General features: G+C 36.7%; 1 protein-coding gene across 1 annotated transcript in view; it reads right to left on the bottom strand.

Moving 5' to 3' along the window:
• EYS (eyes shut homolog) overlaps positions 1-16,902 on the bottom strand; it is a 1,055,438-nt gene that overhangs the window by 24,343 nt on the left and 1,014,193 nt on the right. The window contains exons 45-47 of the mRNA XM_033002767.2: positions 11,692-11,858; positions 11,360-11,504; positions 6,322-6,496 (exon numbers count right to left, since the gene is read on the bottom strand). Of these exons, the coding sequence (XP_032858658.1) occupies positions 6,322-6,496; positions 11,360-11,504; positions 11,692-11,858 (487 nt within the window). The remainder of the gene's footprint in view (positions 1-6,321; positions 6,497-11,359; positions 11,505-11,691; positions 11,859-16,902) is intronic.

Genomic DNA, 16,902 nt, shown 5'->3' with positions numbered 1-16,902 from the left:
ATTTGCACAGAGCTGAACATGTTTGAAATGACCTACAGTGGCAAAGGTCTATGAAGGAATGCAACCTCTTCTACTTAACACTCCTAAGCAAGTGGGACTGGTTTTGAGAAGTTTAGACCAAAAATTTCCTAATCTTTAGCAAGATAAGGGAAGAGGCATCATTTCAAACCCCTTCCATCATGTGGCTTGCCATGCTGGTCTAGTTTTCTCCATCCTTTCTTGGTTGTGGTTGCTCGTTGTTCATCCAGACTAGGGGAGAACCCAATGGCTTACAACTTCATTAGTGCCTTGACTCTCAGGGATTTAAAGACCCACTTAGAATCATATAATATCTCGAGTTGGAAGAGACCTATGAGGATTGTGTCCTGATTTTGGCTGGGATAGAGTTAATTTTCTTCATAGTAGTTAGTATGAGGCTATGTTTTGGATTGAGCTGAAAGCAGTGTTGATAACACTGTTGAGCAGTGTTTGCACAGCATCAAGGCCTTTTCTGCTTCTCACCCCACCCCACCAGTGAGTGGGCTGGGGCTACACAAGGAGTTGGGAGAGGACACAACTGGGACAGCTGACTCCAAATGACCAAAGGGATATCCCACACCATGTGACATCATGCTCAGTATACAAAGCTCACGGAAGAAGAAGGAAGGGGGGACTTTTGGAGTGATGGCGTTTGTCTTCCCAAGTAACAGGTATGCGTGACAGAGCCCTGTTGTCCTGGAGATGGCTGAACACCTACCTGCCCATGGGAAGTGGTGAATGAATTCCTTGTTTTGCTTTGCTTGTGTGCATGGTTTTTGCTCTACCTATTAAACTGTCTTTATCTCAACCCAGGAGTTTTCTCACTTCTACTCTTCCAATTCTCTCCCCCAACTCACTGGAGGGGAGTGAATGAGCAGCTGTGTGGGGCTTAGTTGCTGGCTGGGGTTAAACCATGACAATTGTCAAGTCCAACTCTCTACTCCTTGCAGGACCACCTAAAACTAAATCATATGACTAAGAGCATCATCCATACACTACTTGAATTTCTTTAGATATAAGCAGTGAGATTCATTCTGAAATTAAGACACCTAATTTTATGTTACGTTAGGTGCCCAGATGGCCTCCAGTTGCCTTCCTAGAGGTGTACAAGATAGGCAGCTTGAGACCAGGGAGACAAGACTCTGAAAAAGACCACTGAATACTCCAGTTCAGGCAACAGGATCCTCAAGTAGGTGCTTGAGCTCATATGCTAATCAGTGGTGATCCAGATGAAAGAGTCAGGGGAACTGAAGCACTATCCATCCCAGAAACACCAATACATGCATGAGTCTAATTATGAGGTGCTGCATTCAATTGCCTCAACATAGGCATTTAGTGTCATCTGACATGCCAGGGTGCATCTGAGAATTCTGTCTCATAATAGCAGATAAGACAGAAGAACTGCAGAAGACTTGTGCTCTTCTGGACACCCAATGAAGACCAGGAAAAGTATCCCAGGATCTGTGCCATTAGAATGCCAATGTTTAGACAGTTGGAAAGGCTTGGACCTCAACTGACTGTGATATGATCTTACACATTAAACTCATCTGGAGACACTCTGAGTTTATGCATCGTAGGAGCTAAATTTCACTTCAAGATACTTCGCATTTTCAGGGTTTTTGAAGAACCTGGATTAAACTGATTCTTCTATACACTTTTGAGTGTCTCAAGAGCAACTGCCAAAATGTCTCTTCTTTTTTATATAGTATATTTTTACATGGAGAAAGGATAGTAAGGCTTTCATAAACAACTTAGTGTGTCTGAGAGGAAACTGTAATCTTGAAACCCCTAGTTTTGCAAAGGACTCTTAATACGGTTCACTTCACAGCATATATATGGCAAAGTCAGCCAGTTCAGGAAACAAGACCTCTCAAATTCACAACTCCCAGAGAAATACAACAAAAGATCACTTTCAATTCTGGAAACTTCAGATATCACTTAATGTTCTGTAATCTTTGTATTTAAGAAGATCAAGTATGTTTTAATTTAATGTATTTTTCCTGTTTGTTTCTTGTCAAATGCTTAACAGTGTCATGAAGTGTTCATAGAATGGCTTTCTAGACTCAAAGTCCCTTACCAATGCCAAACTGAGCTCTCAGATAAGTAACACAATTTCTACATAAGTAAGGACAACTGGTTTGTGTCACTGTTCATTATGGACCAAACCCTGAAATTTATTGTATAAAAATTTAGGCAACATTTAAAAAAATTAATGAAAAGCAATTTAATTTTATAAATTACGTAAGCAATATATCTGTATGTTACTACACAAAATCTTGATCTAACCAGAAGCATTTCTTGAACTTTATAGGAGAATAACTAAAGGTCCTAAAGGACTTTTGTGAAGGAATTGGAAAGCTTGCTTATATCCAATGTGTTTTCCTAAACTAAACATAGAGCATTCTTACCTGAAACATAGAAAATATGTTTAAAATGTCATGCTCAATGCTAACAAACCTGTAACTTCCTATAGTTATACAAATGTGCTGTCAAATCAAACAAATGATCTTATACCAGTAAAGGAGGGATTCACCTCTGCAAATTCAGACATCTGAATTTAGGTGTCTACGTGTGGGATGGGCATATACTCAATGGAGATCAGAGGCTCAATTAATTTTCCTGATTAGTTAGGCCAACTGAGACCAGGCAGATGTTTAGGGCCATCTGAAGGTCCCTAGGGTATCTCATCTGGCCTCCAACTACTATTCCAGGAGGAACTGTCATATTTGTCAACATCAAATGGGTATCTCAGATACTGCAGGACATCTCAAATTCATATTGGCCTGTATTGGACACATCAGACTACCCCAAATACTGAAGAATTTCTAGATATCATTCTTAAATTTGTGTTGTATTGGAACTGAAAGATGCTGAGCAATGGAGGACATCTCTAAATAAAAGTAGTTTTAAATTCAGGCACTGGAAAACAGTCTATCTTCCTGCTAGAAGGTAAAAATGAAGTCTGAATAAATTAAGATTGGAAGGAAATTAACTATATTTAAACAAAGGGAGCAATGGAATGCTGCAAAAATGTCTTATTAAGCCAAATTGGATGATAATTTTTAGATAGAAAATCCACCCACAAAAGTAGAACCTTTTATTGATCTAAACCACAAAAATTAAATAGATAAGTGTCTTTTCCCTTACAAACTAGGAAAGTATGTCTGTGCATTGAAGATTGGTTCCATCCTTGCACTGAAAATTGGTTCTAATCGAATCTAACCTAATAATGAAACTACATCAGCTCATTTTATGGGACTTTCTTCTACCATGTAGGGGTATAATTTAATTTCCTAAACCTAAGTGGTTAGTGCTATTTGAAAGTTATAGAGTACTGAAAAATCCACATGAAGCTTGGAGATATGACAGAAAACTTATGCAAGTCCTGAGCTCCTCTGAAGCAGCAGCTGAAGGCCAAATGGCCTACCTGCAGGTATCTAAAGTGACACTACATGCTTACATTTAGCAAACTGAATCCTGCTCATTATGTCTGATGTCTGTTCTAAGTGTACACAAGACATATTTTTTTCTCTTACTTCAGCAACACGTAATTACCATAACAAACCATAGGCAAACTTGTTATATGTAAGTTTCTACTTTGCATGATACTGTGCCATAAATAAAATAATGGAGGATATTATTGTCCCTTAAACATAAAATTCTTCATTTTACTATTCAAATATTTCCTCTTTATTTGTTAAAACATAGTAGTTATGCTCTGTTGCTGACCAGAATGTAAAGTTTAATTCTGAATATTTCTGCTTCTATTTAAATCAAAGAATTATCCTTTTAGCAATTGAAACTACAGCTTAACAGCATCGCACACTTTCTAGCAGGGTGGTGAAAGCAAGACATAAAAATAGCTCAAAACAGCAAATAAAAACCTCTGGAGAGATGTCATTTCAGGAGAAAAAATATTTGAACACAAATCTAGTTCCTTCAAGGACTGCTCTTCAAAGAAACATAGATAAATTGAAAACAGAAAGAAGTTCTTGTTGAGAAAATATGAGAGGGTATTGACAGCTACTGTACATTGACAAAAGTTATATGCATGGTACAGCCACACCCCTTTGGCAATGTTTCACATTTTTGTGAGAGAAAAATGTAGCCATTATTGGTACATGCATGCATATACACATAGTCTGTGAAGACCTAGATGTCCTGAAATGTGAAGAGAATAATATAATTCAGTAATAGGTCACTACAAATCAAAAACAAACAAACAAACAAAACCCAGAAAACACAAATTGCATCCTTCCCCCAGTTTTAGAACCATCCCTAAACAAATCTGGAATACAAATTATGGAACTATAATGATGATAAAGAACTTTGCCTACAGTATCAAGCTTCCAATGTAGCTATGTCGCCAGCTGCCACTATAGTCTGCCACCTGCTTTCCAGACCTTCTCTAGATCTTGCTGGTGGTGGCTCTGTGTACCTTATAAACATGAAGATTTTCCAATCATGGCTGAGTTAATTGCTGAAGCAAGGATTTAGAGTGAGGTTAGTGGGCAGATGGGGGTGGCATACTTCAGATCACATTTTTGACATATTTTTTTCTTGCAATTTGGTTTTGTATCCCTTATAATACATTTAAAAGTGAAAAAAGTGTCATTTTCCTTTCTTGGTCCTCATAAAAATCAAACACTCTGAATGTCAAGGGTTTAACAGTACTGAAAGGATCCTGAAAAGTTCAGTAGTTGTGTATTGCAACAATCAGAAGGCAATCCCAAATGATATATTTTAAAACATTTCCTTCATTACTGTATTTAAGAGAATATAAATACGCTTGTAAGGGTGATGTGGAGGGAACTGTATGCTGCATCTCAGGGGTGAATTTTCCAAATTTTAGTACAGCTTTACCAGCTTTAGAAGCACTAGATTTGTATGGGTTTTATTACAAATGAAGATTTGTGTTGGGCAGCAAAACCAATTACCATGTAATTCTCCCTTCAACACATAGTTAGTAGACTGTTCTTAGCTTGACAGGTATACAAACTCTTTTCTTTGTAGCACACAGAAGGACAAGTCTGTCGTTTTGAGGAAAAATCGTATATAGAGGCTCCACAGTGCAAAGCTTGTTTTTGTCTTCTTATCTGTCTTGCTGTCTGCAGTGTTTTCAGACGTTTTAAATCAACACTTCTCTTTTTTAAAAAATTATGCAAGTACATCTAAATAAATGAACACATGTGGAAGAACATTAGGGGAAAGAAGTATAATTAATATTAGCCGATATTTTTAGAAGCAAAAGTGCTCCTCAGCAAAGGTTTTACAGATAAATTACAAAGTGTTTGAAATCAAGATTTATTACAATAAAAGTGTTGGCACACAATATCAATTTGGAACTGCAAAGATACTTCCTTCTTGTATGCCTTACAGTCTGGACACTAAGATTCATCTACACTTAGTGATAAAGCATGAAAACTGATAAGGCATCATCTTCTGGGCCAGCTGTCTTTGCCACCACTTATTATGCCATAGATCAGCCAAGTGAACGGCTCATATGATGAACTGACCTAGTTCAAATAATTTTAACATGAGATCCCTACTAATACACCTTGATTTGTTTGAAATGGATTAAGAAGGTCCTACATGAGCAGGCCAGCCAGCAAATCTGTAAAGGCAATGGTGAATGAACACCTGAGGATGTCATGAATAATGACCAGGGAAGGTGCATTTGAAAGTATCCACAGAAATTATAACTGGAAGCACAGAGAACTGTGTGTATTAGGGAGAGACTGAGCAGGAGAGAAGGAAGCACAGGTGGTAGGTAAGGTTGCTCCTAAGGATTGAAACTGTCTCAGAACTTTCTGATGTTGAGCAGTTAGTGATTTATTCCAGAAAGGGGTTCTTAAATAAAAATACTAATTTCCAGGAAAAAGAAGTCACCTATTTTTGCCACATCAGCCATGTTCAGACATTAAGATGGTCAAGCTCTCTTCACTATTTGTTCTCTGCTTGCTAGGCTGCTCATTTAGTTTTTAAAAAATGTCTCACACATTTAGTTCTTCCCAAGCATTTTGTAGTAAGTCTGGGTGTCACTGATGTCAGTGGAGCGAATCCAGTCCATGGAATTTCTTCAAAAATTTCCCCAGGATGTGTCCTAACATTTCAGTTTTGATTTTATGACTATAAGATTAAAATGCTCTGTGTAACTGAATGAACCCTTCAGCAGTTTTTTCTTTCTTTCTAATGAGAAGATAGGGTCCTGAAGACTTATATTATCAGGTCACTAAATTAACATAGTTATTAGTCTGGAGATCAGTCTATGTTGTAGTCCACAGAAAAAAATAAAATACTTACTAAACAGTAGAGCCACTTCCTATGCACTTCCCACCATTTCTACATGTTATTAAACTGCATGGGGATTCTTTACATTGTCCAACACTGCGACCAGAATTGGGGTGACCTTCTGGAGTCCCTGGTGATTTGAATTCTTGATTCATGCTGGTGCGAACTTGAACATCAAAAATGCAACCTCAAAAGTAGAAAGAAAAATTAAATAAAATTTAAGACAGATGCCGGAATTCAAAACATGCCAGAATTCAAAACAAACCAAACAACAGGACAGTGTCAATCCTCAAGGAATGGGTTCCACCAGAATGTCTTCAGTGGATGGGCAATTCTACCATCTACATGAGTTAAAGGTATGCTGGCTACTTTCCGTTCAGGCAAACGAGTGGATGATTGTAAGTTCCTTCATTTAATATTAGGTAAAAAAACAGAAGTAATTTCTCAAGGAACAGACAGAATACAAGTCAGTGACTAAGGAGTGACTAGGTGCATTTTTGTGCTTACACATGTTTGGTCTTACAGAACTGTATCTATATCAGATAAAAGTGGTCAAAAAAAAACAAACTCTAGAAAAAAAAGAACAGACACCAAGAAGTCTGTTTAATATAAAATATGCAAGGATCCAGAGAACACTAACTAAGATAATGAAGGCAGGGAATGTGGACATGAATTTCATTAGGCTAAAAAGGACTCCTCCAGTGAAAGATTCTCCTCTTCTTAAGTGAATGTCTCAGTCCCTGGTACATACAGATCATGTCAAACATGACCACATTTTAAAGTAGGTGTATGCTGCTCTTTTAGGCTCTTAGTCACAGAAAAGATTTCAAAAGTTTAATGTATATTAGTAAGGTAAACACTTCCAGGGCCTGTTACTTGGTCCTGTGGGCAAACAACCTGGTGTAGTCACGATTACATTACCAAACCTTTATTACTTTCCAGAACAGTATAGCTGCATCCAGACTGCTGATGGGAAACGGTCTCTAGATTATGTTAAATCCCTAACCACCAAAGAATTGTTTAGAAAAATGATATTTTTCACAGACTGAATATTTGTCAGGGACCATTGTAAGAATTTATTTTTAGAGACTATTGAGCACTAGTGCATGGATATGTGCCCTGACATTCTTTTAATTTGCTAATACCTTAATATCCCAAGTGAAAGGAGGAGCCAAAGCTTCAGACTGAGGCAGAGCTGTTCCCTACTTGCTACCTCCAGGAAGCTCCTGGTTAGCCTGTGGGCTTTCTGGGGATTGCCCCTTTGGAGAGTTTTTGTTCTTCCTAGTGGCTGCACAGGATGGTTAACCTTACAGGTCTAACTTAATTCATCGGTATTTCTGAAACATGTTTCCAGATCCACATGCTTATCTATGTACTGCAAAGCTGAAGATTGTGCCATATATTAGATCTTTTTGGATCAAACCCTAAGTAACTTTTCAAAATATATCTGAACATTCAGGTGATTTAAAGTCACATTTAAAGGTAGCCTTAAGCACTTTTGAAATGTCATCCAGATCTATATATAAATATATACATTTTTAAACTAAAAATCAGGTTTTAAGCCACTTTAGTTAAACTGGTACAGTACTGGGATATGATGAATTCCCACAGTGCTTGAAATCATGAGAACAGGAGGTATTCAGCAGTGCATGCTGAATATTAAAAACAGAGAGAGAATATGGTATGGAGATTACAAGTAACCATCACACTGTTTTTTTAAAAAATAATTTAATATGAGTTTTTGCATGATTCACTGAAATCATGTAAGACTTGCACCTGAAAGACACAATGAATGTCCAACTGTGAAATTTTTTTATAATCACATAATTTGTTTTGAACAAAATATAAGTAATATTTATAGCAAGATAACAATTTTAACTGCAGCTAGGACAATCTTAGTAAAAGTAGTTTTCTTAGGCAGGATTTTTCCATATTACACACATTTTGTAGTTCTGTTTATATTGACACATAATTGGTAATTCAAAAACTCATATTAAGCAATTTAAAAATAATCGAGTTTGATGATTATTTGCAATTTTCATATTGTTGCTTCTTTGTTTTTAACAGTGTTGGTCTTAGGCCACTGTATGCTGGGTAAATCTCAATATTTCATCTATTTATCATTAGCAGATAAAGCATGTTCTGTTCTCCTGAGTCTTGCTGGAGTGCTAAGAAAAAGCAGCCCAGAGATCTGTGTAAACAATGGAAAGCACTGTGAGTACCCAAGAACTGGTAAGGTCATCATGCAAAATAAACTGGCATTTGTGTTGATGTCTAGTTTAAGTGTACCAGCAGAACATGGAAGTTAGAAACAGTTCTTCAGCACTTGTAAACAAGTCGTATAGTAGGTATTAGAGTATTTTGGCCCATCTTAATGAATTCAACTGATTTTTTTTTTTTTTTTTTTTTAATTTCTTTTAATTCTTAGTCAGCGAGATGCAGATGAAGGACTCGGAGCAGCAATCCGAGCCTGTTGTAACAATCACTACACAACCTTCTGCAGAGGGATCAGCTGATGAATGTGCCTTTTTTCTGACCTGAATTTCCTTTGCTCTGCCAGTTCTGGGCCTCTTTTATTAAGAGACTGCCAACTATTCTGAACAGTAGAAGGGTTTCCAACACAGCCAAGTTTGCAAGAGGAGCTCAGAAGCTGTTTCTGAATTTGTGAGTTTAACTTGGTTTGATCCTGAAGATCAGTTTGATGCAAGTAAGCTGAAATCAAACACAAGACAGTGCACTCATAGAGAATATACTACCTTTTGTCTGTAATCTTTTGTCTAGTGACTCCTTAGACCACACTTAGAGATTTCTGTCAATGACTTTTTTTTCCCCTCTCAAATTAATTTATAGCTTTCACCCCAGTCAAGCAGAGCCCACAAACCACCAAAGAGCCACAAACAATGGATTAAGGAAACTTTGGAGATTATAATAAAAAAATATGACTTCGATATTCAGCTTTACTTTTTTTTTGGATATATCCCTATCGTACAGAGAATTTTTCAAAAAGTTCTCACTAGTCTCTCTTACCTGTTTATAAGCATTTAGTACTAATTTGACTAACAATTACACAAAGCTGGCATTTTCAAGATGATGTACTAAAAATGCAGCAAGAGAACTGACAGAGATACATAGATAAACTGTGGTCTATCTGGGGGCAGCGCTGAATTTATACATTTCCAAAATTCTACCTGTTCTAAAATGCTTTGCTTTTCCCCTGTTTTTCTTAACTTCTTATGAGTAGTGGGGTTTTTATCTAAAAGAGAAGATGATCTCCACAGTGACTACCTGAGAGGTTTAATCAACTATGTGCTTGATAAATTTATCTTGACTGTCACTTACGGAGTTTTTCTCTGGGCTCACTATAGCTGCAGATTAGCTGAAGTTAAATGGTTCAAAATTATCTGTTATGTTAGTGCTATTGCAGTTCCCACTCTGGAGAAGGGCTATGGAGAGCTGTGTATGCAGTCCTGAGGACCGTGAGAACTGAAACGGGAGATTTCTGAGCTAGAAGAACAAATGAGTTGCTGACTATATAAGAAAATATCACAGGAAATCGGTCATTGGGAAGCGTAACTTCCTTGAAAGTCAATATGCTCTGGAGAGACAAGCTGCTGCTGGGAACTGAAGCATGGAATGAATTAGCAAATATATTAGACTTAATACTGTGAATGATAGGAACAGGGAGAAAACTGTTCATTTGCTGTATGTTTGACAAAATTTTGAGGTAGAGAATTCTTTTTAAACAATAAGAAAAATCAGTAAATAGTATGGTAACTAACAGTACATGAACTTTGAAATATTTTTTATATTTTTGAAGAACATTCATCCTGAATTTGTAGAAATTTGACCATCACAATACAGTTGCAACATGAGGAACCTGTAGAGCTGGAAAAAGGTTTGTGGTTAAAGTAAAGCACCAGAGATCCCTGCTGGTCACCCCTAACATTAACAGGTCTATTAAAAAACCCCAGAAGTACTTCACAAATATCAACACTATTAAAATACTTGCACAGACATTATACCAGTTTGCAATCTGTTAAGAAGCTATAAACAGTATAACTATTCAATTCATACTTTCTGGAAAGACGGAGACAGATGACATGTTAATTCATATGACTTTGAGTGAAAAGTTGATTATAGGATAAGAAATTGATTTTGAGGAAGTTTCTGTTTAAGAAGAAAAAGTAAGGTGATGGCTGGAAAAGTGGCAGTTATGTAGTTTTAGTGGAAACAGAGTGTAGTAATATATGAATGTGAATTTTATTTCTATGCTTGCCTTCTATTATGTACCCCCAATTTTATAATTGCAAACTCAAACTTTGCTCTGCTATGACAAAATGTTCTCTTTTAATTTGAAAGGCTTTCCAGTGCTTAAAATAAATGGAAGTTTACCTCACAAATATTGAGCACATTATTTCTATGGAAGTAAGAAGTGCAAATAAAGAAGTGTTGTGAATGAATCATTTGCTTCATTGCTGATCTGGTAAGAGTTGAATTAAGATTTACATAGAGCTTCAAATACCAGTTTTGAGGTAGGAATTGTTATCTGTTTGATAAATAGCTGAAATATTCCTAACAGGAATTACTTCAATCCTATCTAGAAACCTAGAGCATGAAGTCAGGAAAAAAAAAAACAGACCTCATGATGTCCTATCAGAAAGAAGTTTTCAGCATGAAAACTATTACTCAAACCAGCACTGTCAGTGACAAATGGTCAGAGCTTGCTGGGAGAAGACCCTAACCTACTTTACTGCAGAGAAAATAAGTCCTTTTGGAGTGATGCTGTAGAGCAGGGACAGATAAGAAGAAATGATACAATAGCAAATTTCCATTTTTATAACAGAAAGTATTAAATATATTTAGCAAAGTCTCTCTTTGCAACATGTTTCTTGGTTATCATAGTGAAATAATGAAAAAGCCATAGGAATCTCAGCCAAGGAAGTCCTAGTTTGTTTCCTTATAAAACAAATATTTTAGATCTTTATTTCATAGACAACTGAAATAATCTAATGCATGCTTTAAAAGGAATTGAAGACAGTATAATCTTTACCTTGAAAGCCATTCTTAAATCTGGATCCCTTTGGTAGGAGTTCTGGCGTATACTCAGAATAGCCTCCTAAATAAAACTGACTGAAGACATTGAGTCCAACCAGTCTCCCAGGAGAAATGACAGTTCTGTTCTTCTGATCATCCACCTTTCAATGAAACATTTATACTTGTTACAACAAAGACATTTACCTTATTTAGGAACTCGTAATGAAAACGGTCCTCCAAACTTAACAGGGAAACACAAAAGTAATTTTTAAACTTTCCATATAAAATGTGGGAAAAAAAGAACACTTTCACCTAACAGCTATTCCTCTAAAGGAAATAATTTCTTACCTTCAGCCAGCCTTTTTGGAGATATCTGCCAAGGTGGATGACATGAATATTGAGTGTCAGATCAAGTGGTTTACTAATGATTGTTGCTGTGCCAGAACCTAGATTGTAGCTATACACTACTCTGCCATTACGGAGGCCTAACTCCAAGAAATCATCTCCATTCAGACCTGAAAAGACAAAAATAGAACAGCTACTTTTTCCAAGATTTAGTGAATATCGATGCATAAAGTATTCACCAAATCCATTGAAAATATATCTGCTTAGGAAAACTTTAGCCAGGAAGGTTTTAAGTTCTGCATATATTTTTAATATTCTTTGTTTAATTTGTAATACTATTTCCAGTATTCTTGTGGATTTAAAAAAGAAACTGCAGAGAATTTGAACATATTTATAAGCCTTCTGAAGGAAGATATTTTTCACACTAGAGTAGGTTAGTGACATCCACAAAACCTGTTGAGCCTGGTGGATGTAACAGTCATTGCTGTTCCCTCCCCCTGCAACATGAATAAATTCTCAACTTTCTCCAAAATCTCAAAAAAGCAAATTGAAATTACAAGTTTCATGTGAGAATAATGCACAACTTAATTCTATTCCCGTACACTTTTAGCTTTCGTGGTAGGTACTTTAACAGCCTCAAAACTTGAGGACACCTACTGCTGAGAGGTAAGAAGAGCATCAAGGATATGGGCCTGAGGAATATCTAGCAGCTTCTATCAAGCTTGGTCAGGTGCCCCTGACCCCAGAGCACCTGGAGACTTTATTCCAGCTGCCCCTGATTAGGGTGGCTCTAGAGTATTTGTTATTGAAGTTTCTCTGGTCAAAACAGCTGTATATTTTAATTCTCTGAAGTCTTCTTAAACTTTCAGGTTAGAACTAATTAATTTGCAAATTTGCAGTAAATAATTTAATTTCTCTGTATCTAGAACTACATGCTAATAGTGTAGTCTGTGCTTTTCAGGTAATATGCTATAAAATCTCATTTGAAAGATTTTATGCCTGACATAAAGCCAGTAAGAATTCAATTCCTGGACCCATTCATGGCCATGTAAGTAAAAGGATTTTTACACTGGCATCTTTGAAGAGAATTCAATCCCTCTTCTCATATCGGCAAGAATGGAATCACCGTTAGAGAAAACATGATCAACTTGTTTCTCTTTAGAAACTCCACCTTTCTTTTGCACATACTCAGTATGATAAAAGAACTTTGATACAAACAATAGTAAAAAGCTAGAATGTTCTCAGTCTTGTTTTAGGGAAGGTATCTTCCTATTTGTTTTTGCAGTGTCATATGGTGGCTCTCAGTTCAAATATGTGTCTTGATGCTTCTTCCCCTAGTGCATGGGGAATTTCATTTAATTGCGAAAGACAAAGCGGGTTTTTCCCCACAAGAAGCAATATGTATATCTTATCCTCCCACTGAAGCTCTGCATACTGCTGTTTCATGGCCAAAATTGCCATATCCCCCTTATCTCATATGCTGTAAATGAACATGCTGTATTATCAATGCAGGGGGTTGGGGGGAACAGTACTCTGATTTTTCTATACAGAAGTTTGATTTTTTTCTATGCTATTTTGATGCAACGTGAATATATATAAAAAGAAAATCTTATTCCAAAGAATTTGAATACACAGTCTCTATAGAAAAAGTACAGTTACATTCAATTGAATAGAGCACAAACACTGTTAATTTTTATTACAATAATTTGTTCCTGACTGAATTAAACACTATTGCCTTCAGTTATGTAGTCACATTACCAGTAAAGCACTTTCAAACTGAAAATAACAATTTTTTAAAGTAATCACCAAAGTTTCTATTTTCAGCAATGTCCACAATGTACTTACATGAGGGAACTAAGGGAGGAGCATTAAAGACAAAGTGTTATTTAGAATGCTGCCTGAATTTTTAAAATACTCTCTTGGAGATTAAGTACATAAAAGAAATATAACAGTGTCAGCATTCTACAAAATTGACCTGATGGTGAAGGTAATGTTAATTAATAGTCTACATAAATGAGACAGCTTTTAACTGTTTTGTTGGTTTTGATTCTTTTGTCTTACTCCTTGTCTGTACTAAGAATAGAATGGTAAACAGACTCTCAAGTAGGCTTCAGAAAAATAAGGTCATGTTAAATTCACATTATTTTTGTTGATTTCTGATCCACTTACTTAGAGATTCAGAAATTGTTGATTTCTACTTAGGCATTAGTCTTACAATGGCATAATTTTATTGAATTAATCTTTCTTACACTAATATAACTGCAAATAGAAACAGATCCCAAATATTTTAATATTTTACACTTTCAAGGTTGTAAGTGACTTAAATATCTTAGATGTGAAAACCAACAGTGGTTATTTTGTAGAGTATACATTAATAGATGGATATTGGGGAGGAAGAATTTTCCATTTTTTTCTGCTTTTGTATCTGTTATTAGCTCTAGAGTAATTGTTACTAAAGTTTCTTTGGTCAGAGCAGCTTTAATCTTCTGAAGTCTTCTTAAACTTTCAGTTTAGAACTAATTTATTTGAAAATATGAAGTAAATAATTCCTTTACATTTAGGACTACATATGCTACCATTGGCAGAAATATTTCAAAAGAAATTTTTTTTGAGAGGGGAATAAACAGAGTACTTTATATTGTAGGAGGGCAGCAAATGAAACTTTGACTGATTTTTTTTAAACTATTTATTCCTATCTTATATTTAAACCCTGCAGCTGTTGAAAAACCACAATTTTATACATACTGGTTTTAAGTGACCTGCAATGTAGGACTACAGTAACTATTTTTTAAAAATAATTTACACTGAGAGCAAATATTTGGTATGTATAAATAATCTCGTGCTTGAGCTGTGAACAGCACGTACAGCAGCACTTTCCTCTTTTTAGATGTGTACATTTTGAAACCATCAGTGTTTTAGTGTTTTTAATTTTGAAGACCTTTATATTCACTGCTTTTCTATTTCTTGAAGATAATTTATTTCCAGTCAAGTGAATAATGCAGGTTTTCTCCTTTAAGATTTCCCATTGTTTCTGTCCAATAATGAGAACATCCATATTTATACATATACATATTTACCTCCTATTTTTTTGTAAGTAAAAAACTACACTGGTAAGTTTTTGGAAAATTTGTTTATTCCATTTTGAATGCAATGGTAGTTAGCATGTATTCAGCCTGAATTGATCTAAAATTTGAAAAATCTTATTTTGGAAACAGAAGACAAAAGCTGCCACATTTTTGCAGTACTGCTATCTATTCACAGGGCAAGTGATACAGGTGGATTTGCTCTTTCTTTTACATTATTACTTCCACTTTTAAATACCAAAATGTTACCTATGTAAAACCATATGTTTCAGTAAGTGCCTACACTATAATGACACTATTCAAGTTAGAATTACTTATACTGCGTTCAAATCTTATAAGGAGGACAGGGAGTCATGGCTTTACTGTGTAAGCCTGATAACTTTGTATAAACAATGGAGGCCTTACTAAAGACTATGCCCTTGAAGAGATAGTAAAAAATTGATGAAAAGCATACTGTCCGTAAAGTGCTGAAAGTTGAGTAATTGCCAAAGAAAAAAAAAATCTGTGGTAACTGGGGGAAAGGTAAAGGCAGCAGGGGGAAATTGTGACCACTGACTAAATTTAAGACCAAGATGTTGCTTCATGCTTCCCCCCCCAAATAGAGTTTGTGTAAAATACTTAAAAGACACTGTAACTTTAAATTGAGAGGAGGCATGTTGTTAACCAATGAGGGACAAAGTGTTAAGAAAGTAACCAACGGTCATTACAGTATATGTATATTTGTGTAGTTTGAAGTGTATAAATGCATTGAAGTTCTTCTGTGCAGTGTGCTGTGTGGAATTACCACCTAGCACGCATCTTCACACAAACATGAAATAAATAAAATACCTCTGCTCTGTGTGTATATTTGTGTACTGCACACCAGGTAAATGATCCCTCTATCTTCTGGGACATCAAAACAACTATTTACATAATCTTAACGTACATTAAGGCCCAATTTCACTCCTTCACTCCAGACTCCTCTTCCCTCCCCAACACAGAGCGGTGCATGGGGGTCTGTGGTCAGTACACCATGGTTTCTCTCTGCCACTCCTTCCTCACACCTTTCCTCTGATCTGGTGTGGGCTTTCCATGGGCTGCAGTTACTTCAGAGAACATCCATCTGTTCTGGCATAGGGCTGTCCATGGGCTGCAGTGCTGGTAATCTGCTCCTCTGTAGAGGTGGCATGGAGATCCTCCTTTTCCTTCTTTTCCTCCTCCTCTTCCTCTGACCTTGTGTTCCTTCTGTGATTTCTCCCTCTTTGTTCCCTCCTCTTCCCTCTGTGGTGTTTTCTCCCCTTTCCTACACATTTTCCCCCGAGGCACCCCCACGGTGTCTGTGGGGCCGAGCCGTGCCCTGCGGTGGGTGGGTTGGAGCCGGCTGGAACCGGCTGTGTCCGGCGCGGGGCAGCCCCGGCCTCCCCTCACAGAGGCCCCGCAGCCCCGCTGCCAGCCCCGTGGAACCTGCACCCCATACACATACAGACAGTGGTGACTTTTGTCCTGGCCTGTGGGAACAGGAGATGTTTTTCAAGTAGTCCAACCCAAGACAGGTGTCAGCCATAGCCCCGAGACTTAAAGAAGAGGATGTGTCCACTATGATCAGGGGAAATCAAGAGTACTCTTAGTCTGACTGCTGTGACAGGTTTGGTTTTAAGTGAAATACTAGAACAAGGGTGACTTCTGATTTAAAAGCTTTGTGGAGGTAAGAGGAAGAAGTTATACATCTCTGCGTTAGACAACATTTGATAGTACCTCACAAGAGGTTAGACATGACATCAGTGTCTCTGATTTAGGCAGATATGAGAGTGGAAGGGAATCTGGTAGTGTACTGCAAGAGAATGCTAACTATGAGAAATGGGATGAAAGGGAGAGAGGGGAAAATGTAAACAGAATATTAAAAATACTTTCTTACAGCAAGACTATGGGCTGTGAAAAACCTCATGCTCCTCATGGTGCTTGATACTCAGTAAAAGTAAATTGTTAGAACAACAGCATCTCCCCATGGTGAAATAAGCAAAGTTTACTTAGTAAGAAATTTTGCTTTCTGGTAATTAAAACAGAGGTTACTCAGTCTCCCCAACCATTTAAACTAAGGAGAAAATAAATAAAACTGCTACACAGCAATTTACCAGGCCCCTCATTGTTTCTC

Source organism: Tyto alba, unplaced genomic scaffold, assembly GCF_018691265.1.
Source record: "Tyto alba isolate M040663 unplaced genomic scaffold, T.alba_DEE_v4.0 Super-Scaffold_40, whole genome shotgun sequence".
Taxonomy (NCBI): domain Eukaryota; kingdom Metazoa; phylum Chordata; class Aves; order Strigiformes; family Tytonidae; genus Tyto; species Tyto alba.
The sequence above is the reverse complement of the archived record's forward strand: the minus strand, read 5'-3'. Positions and strand labels throughout refer to the sequence as shown.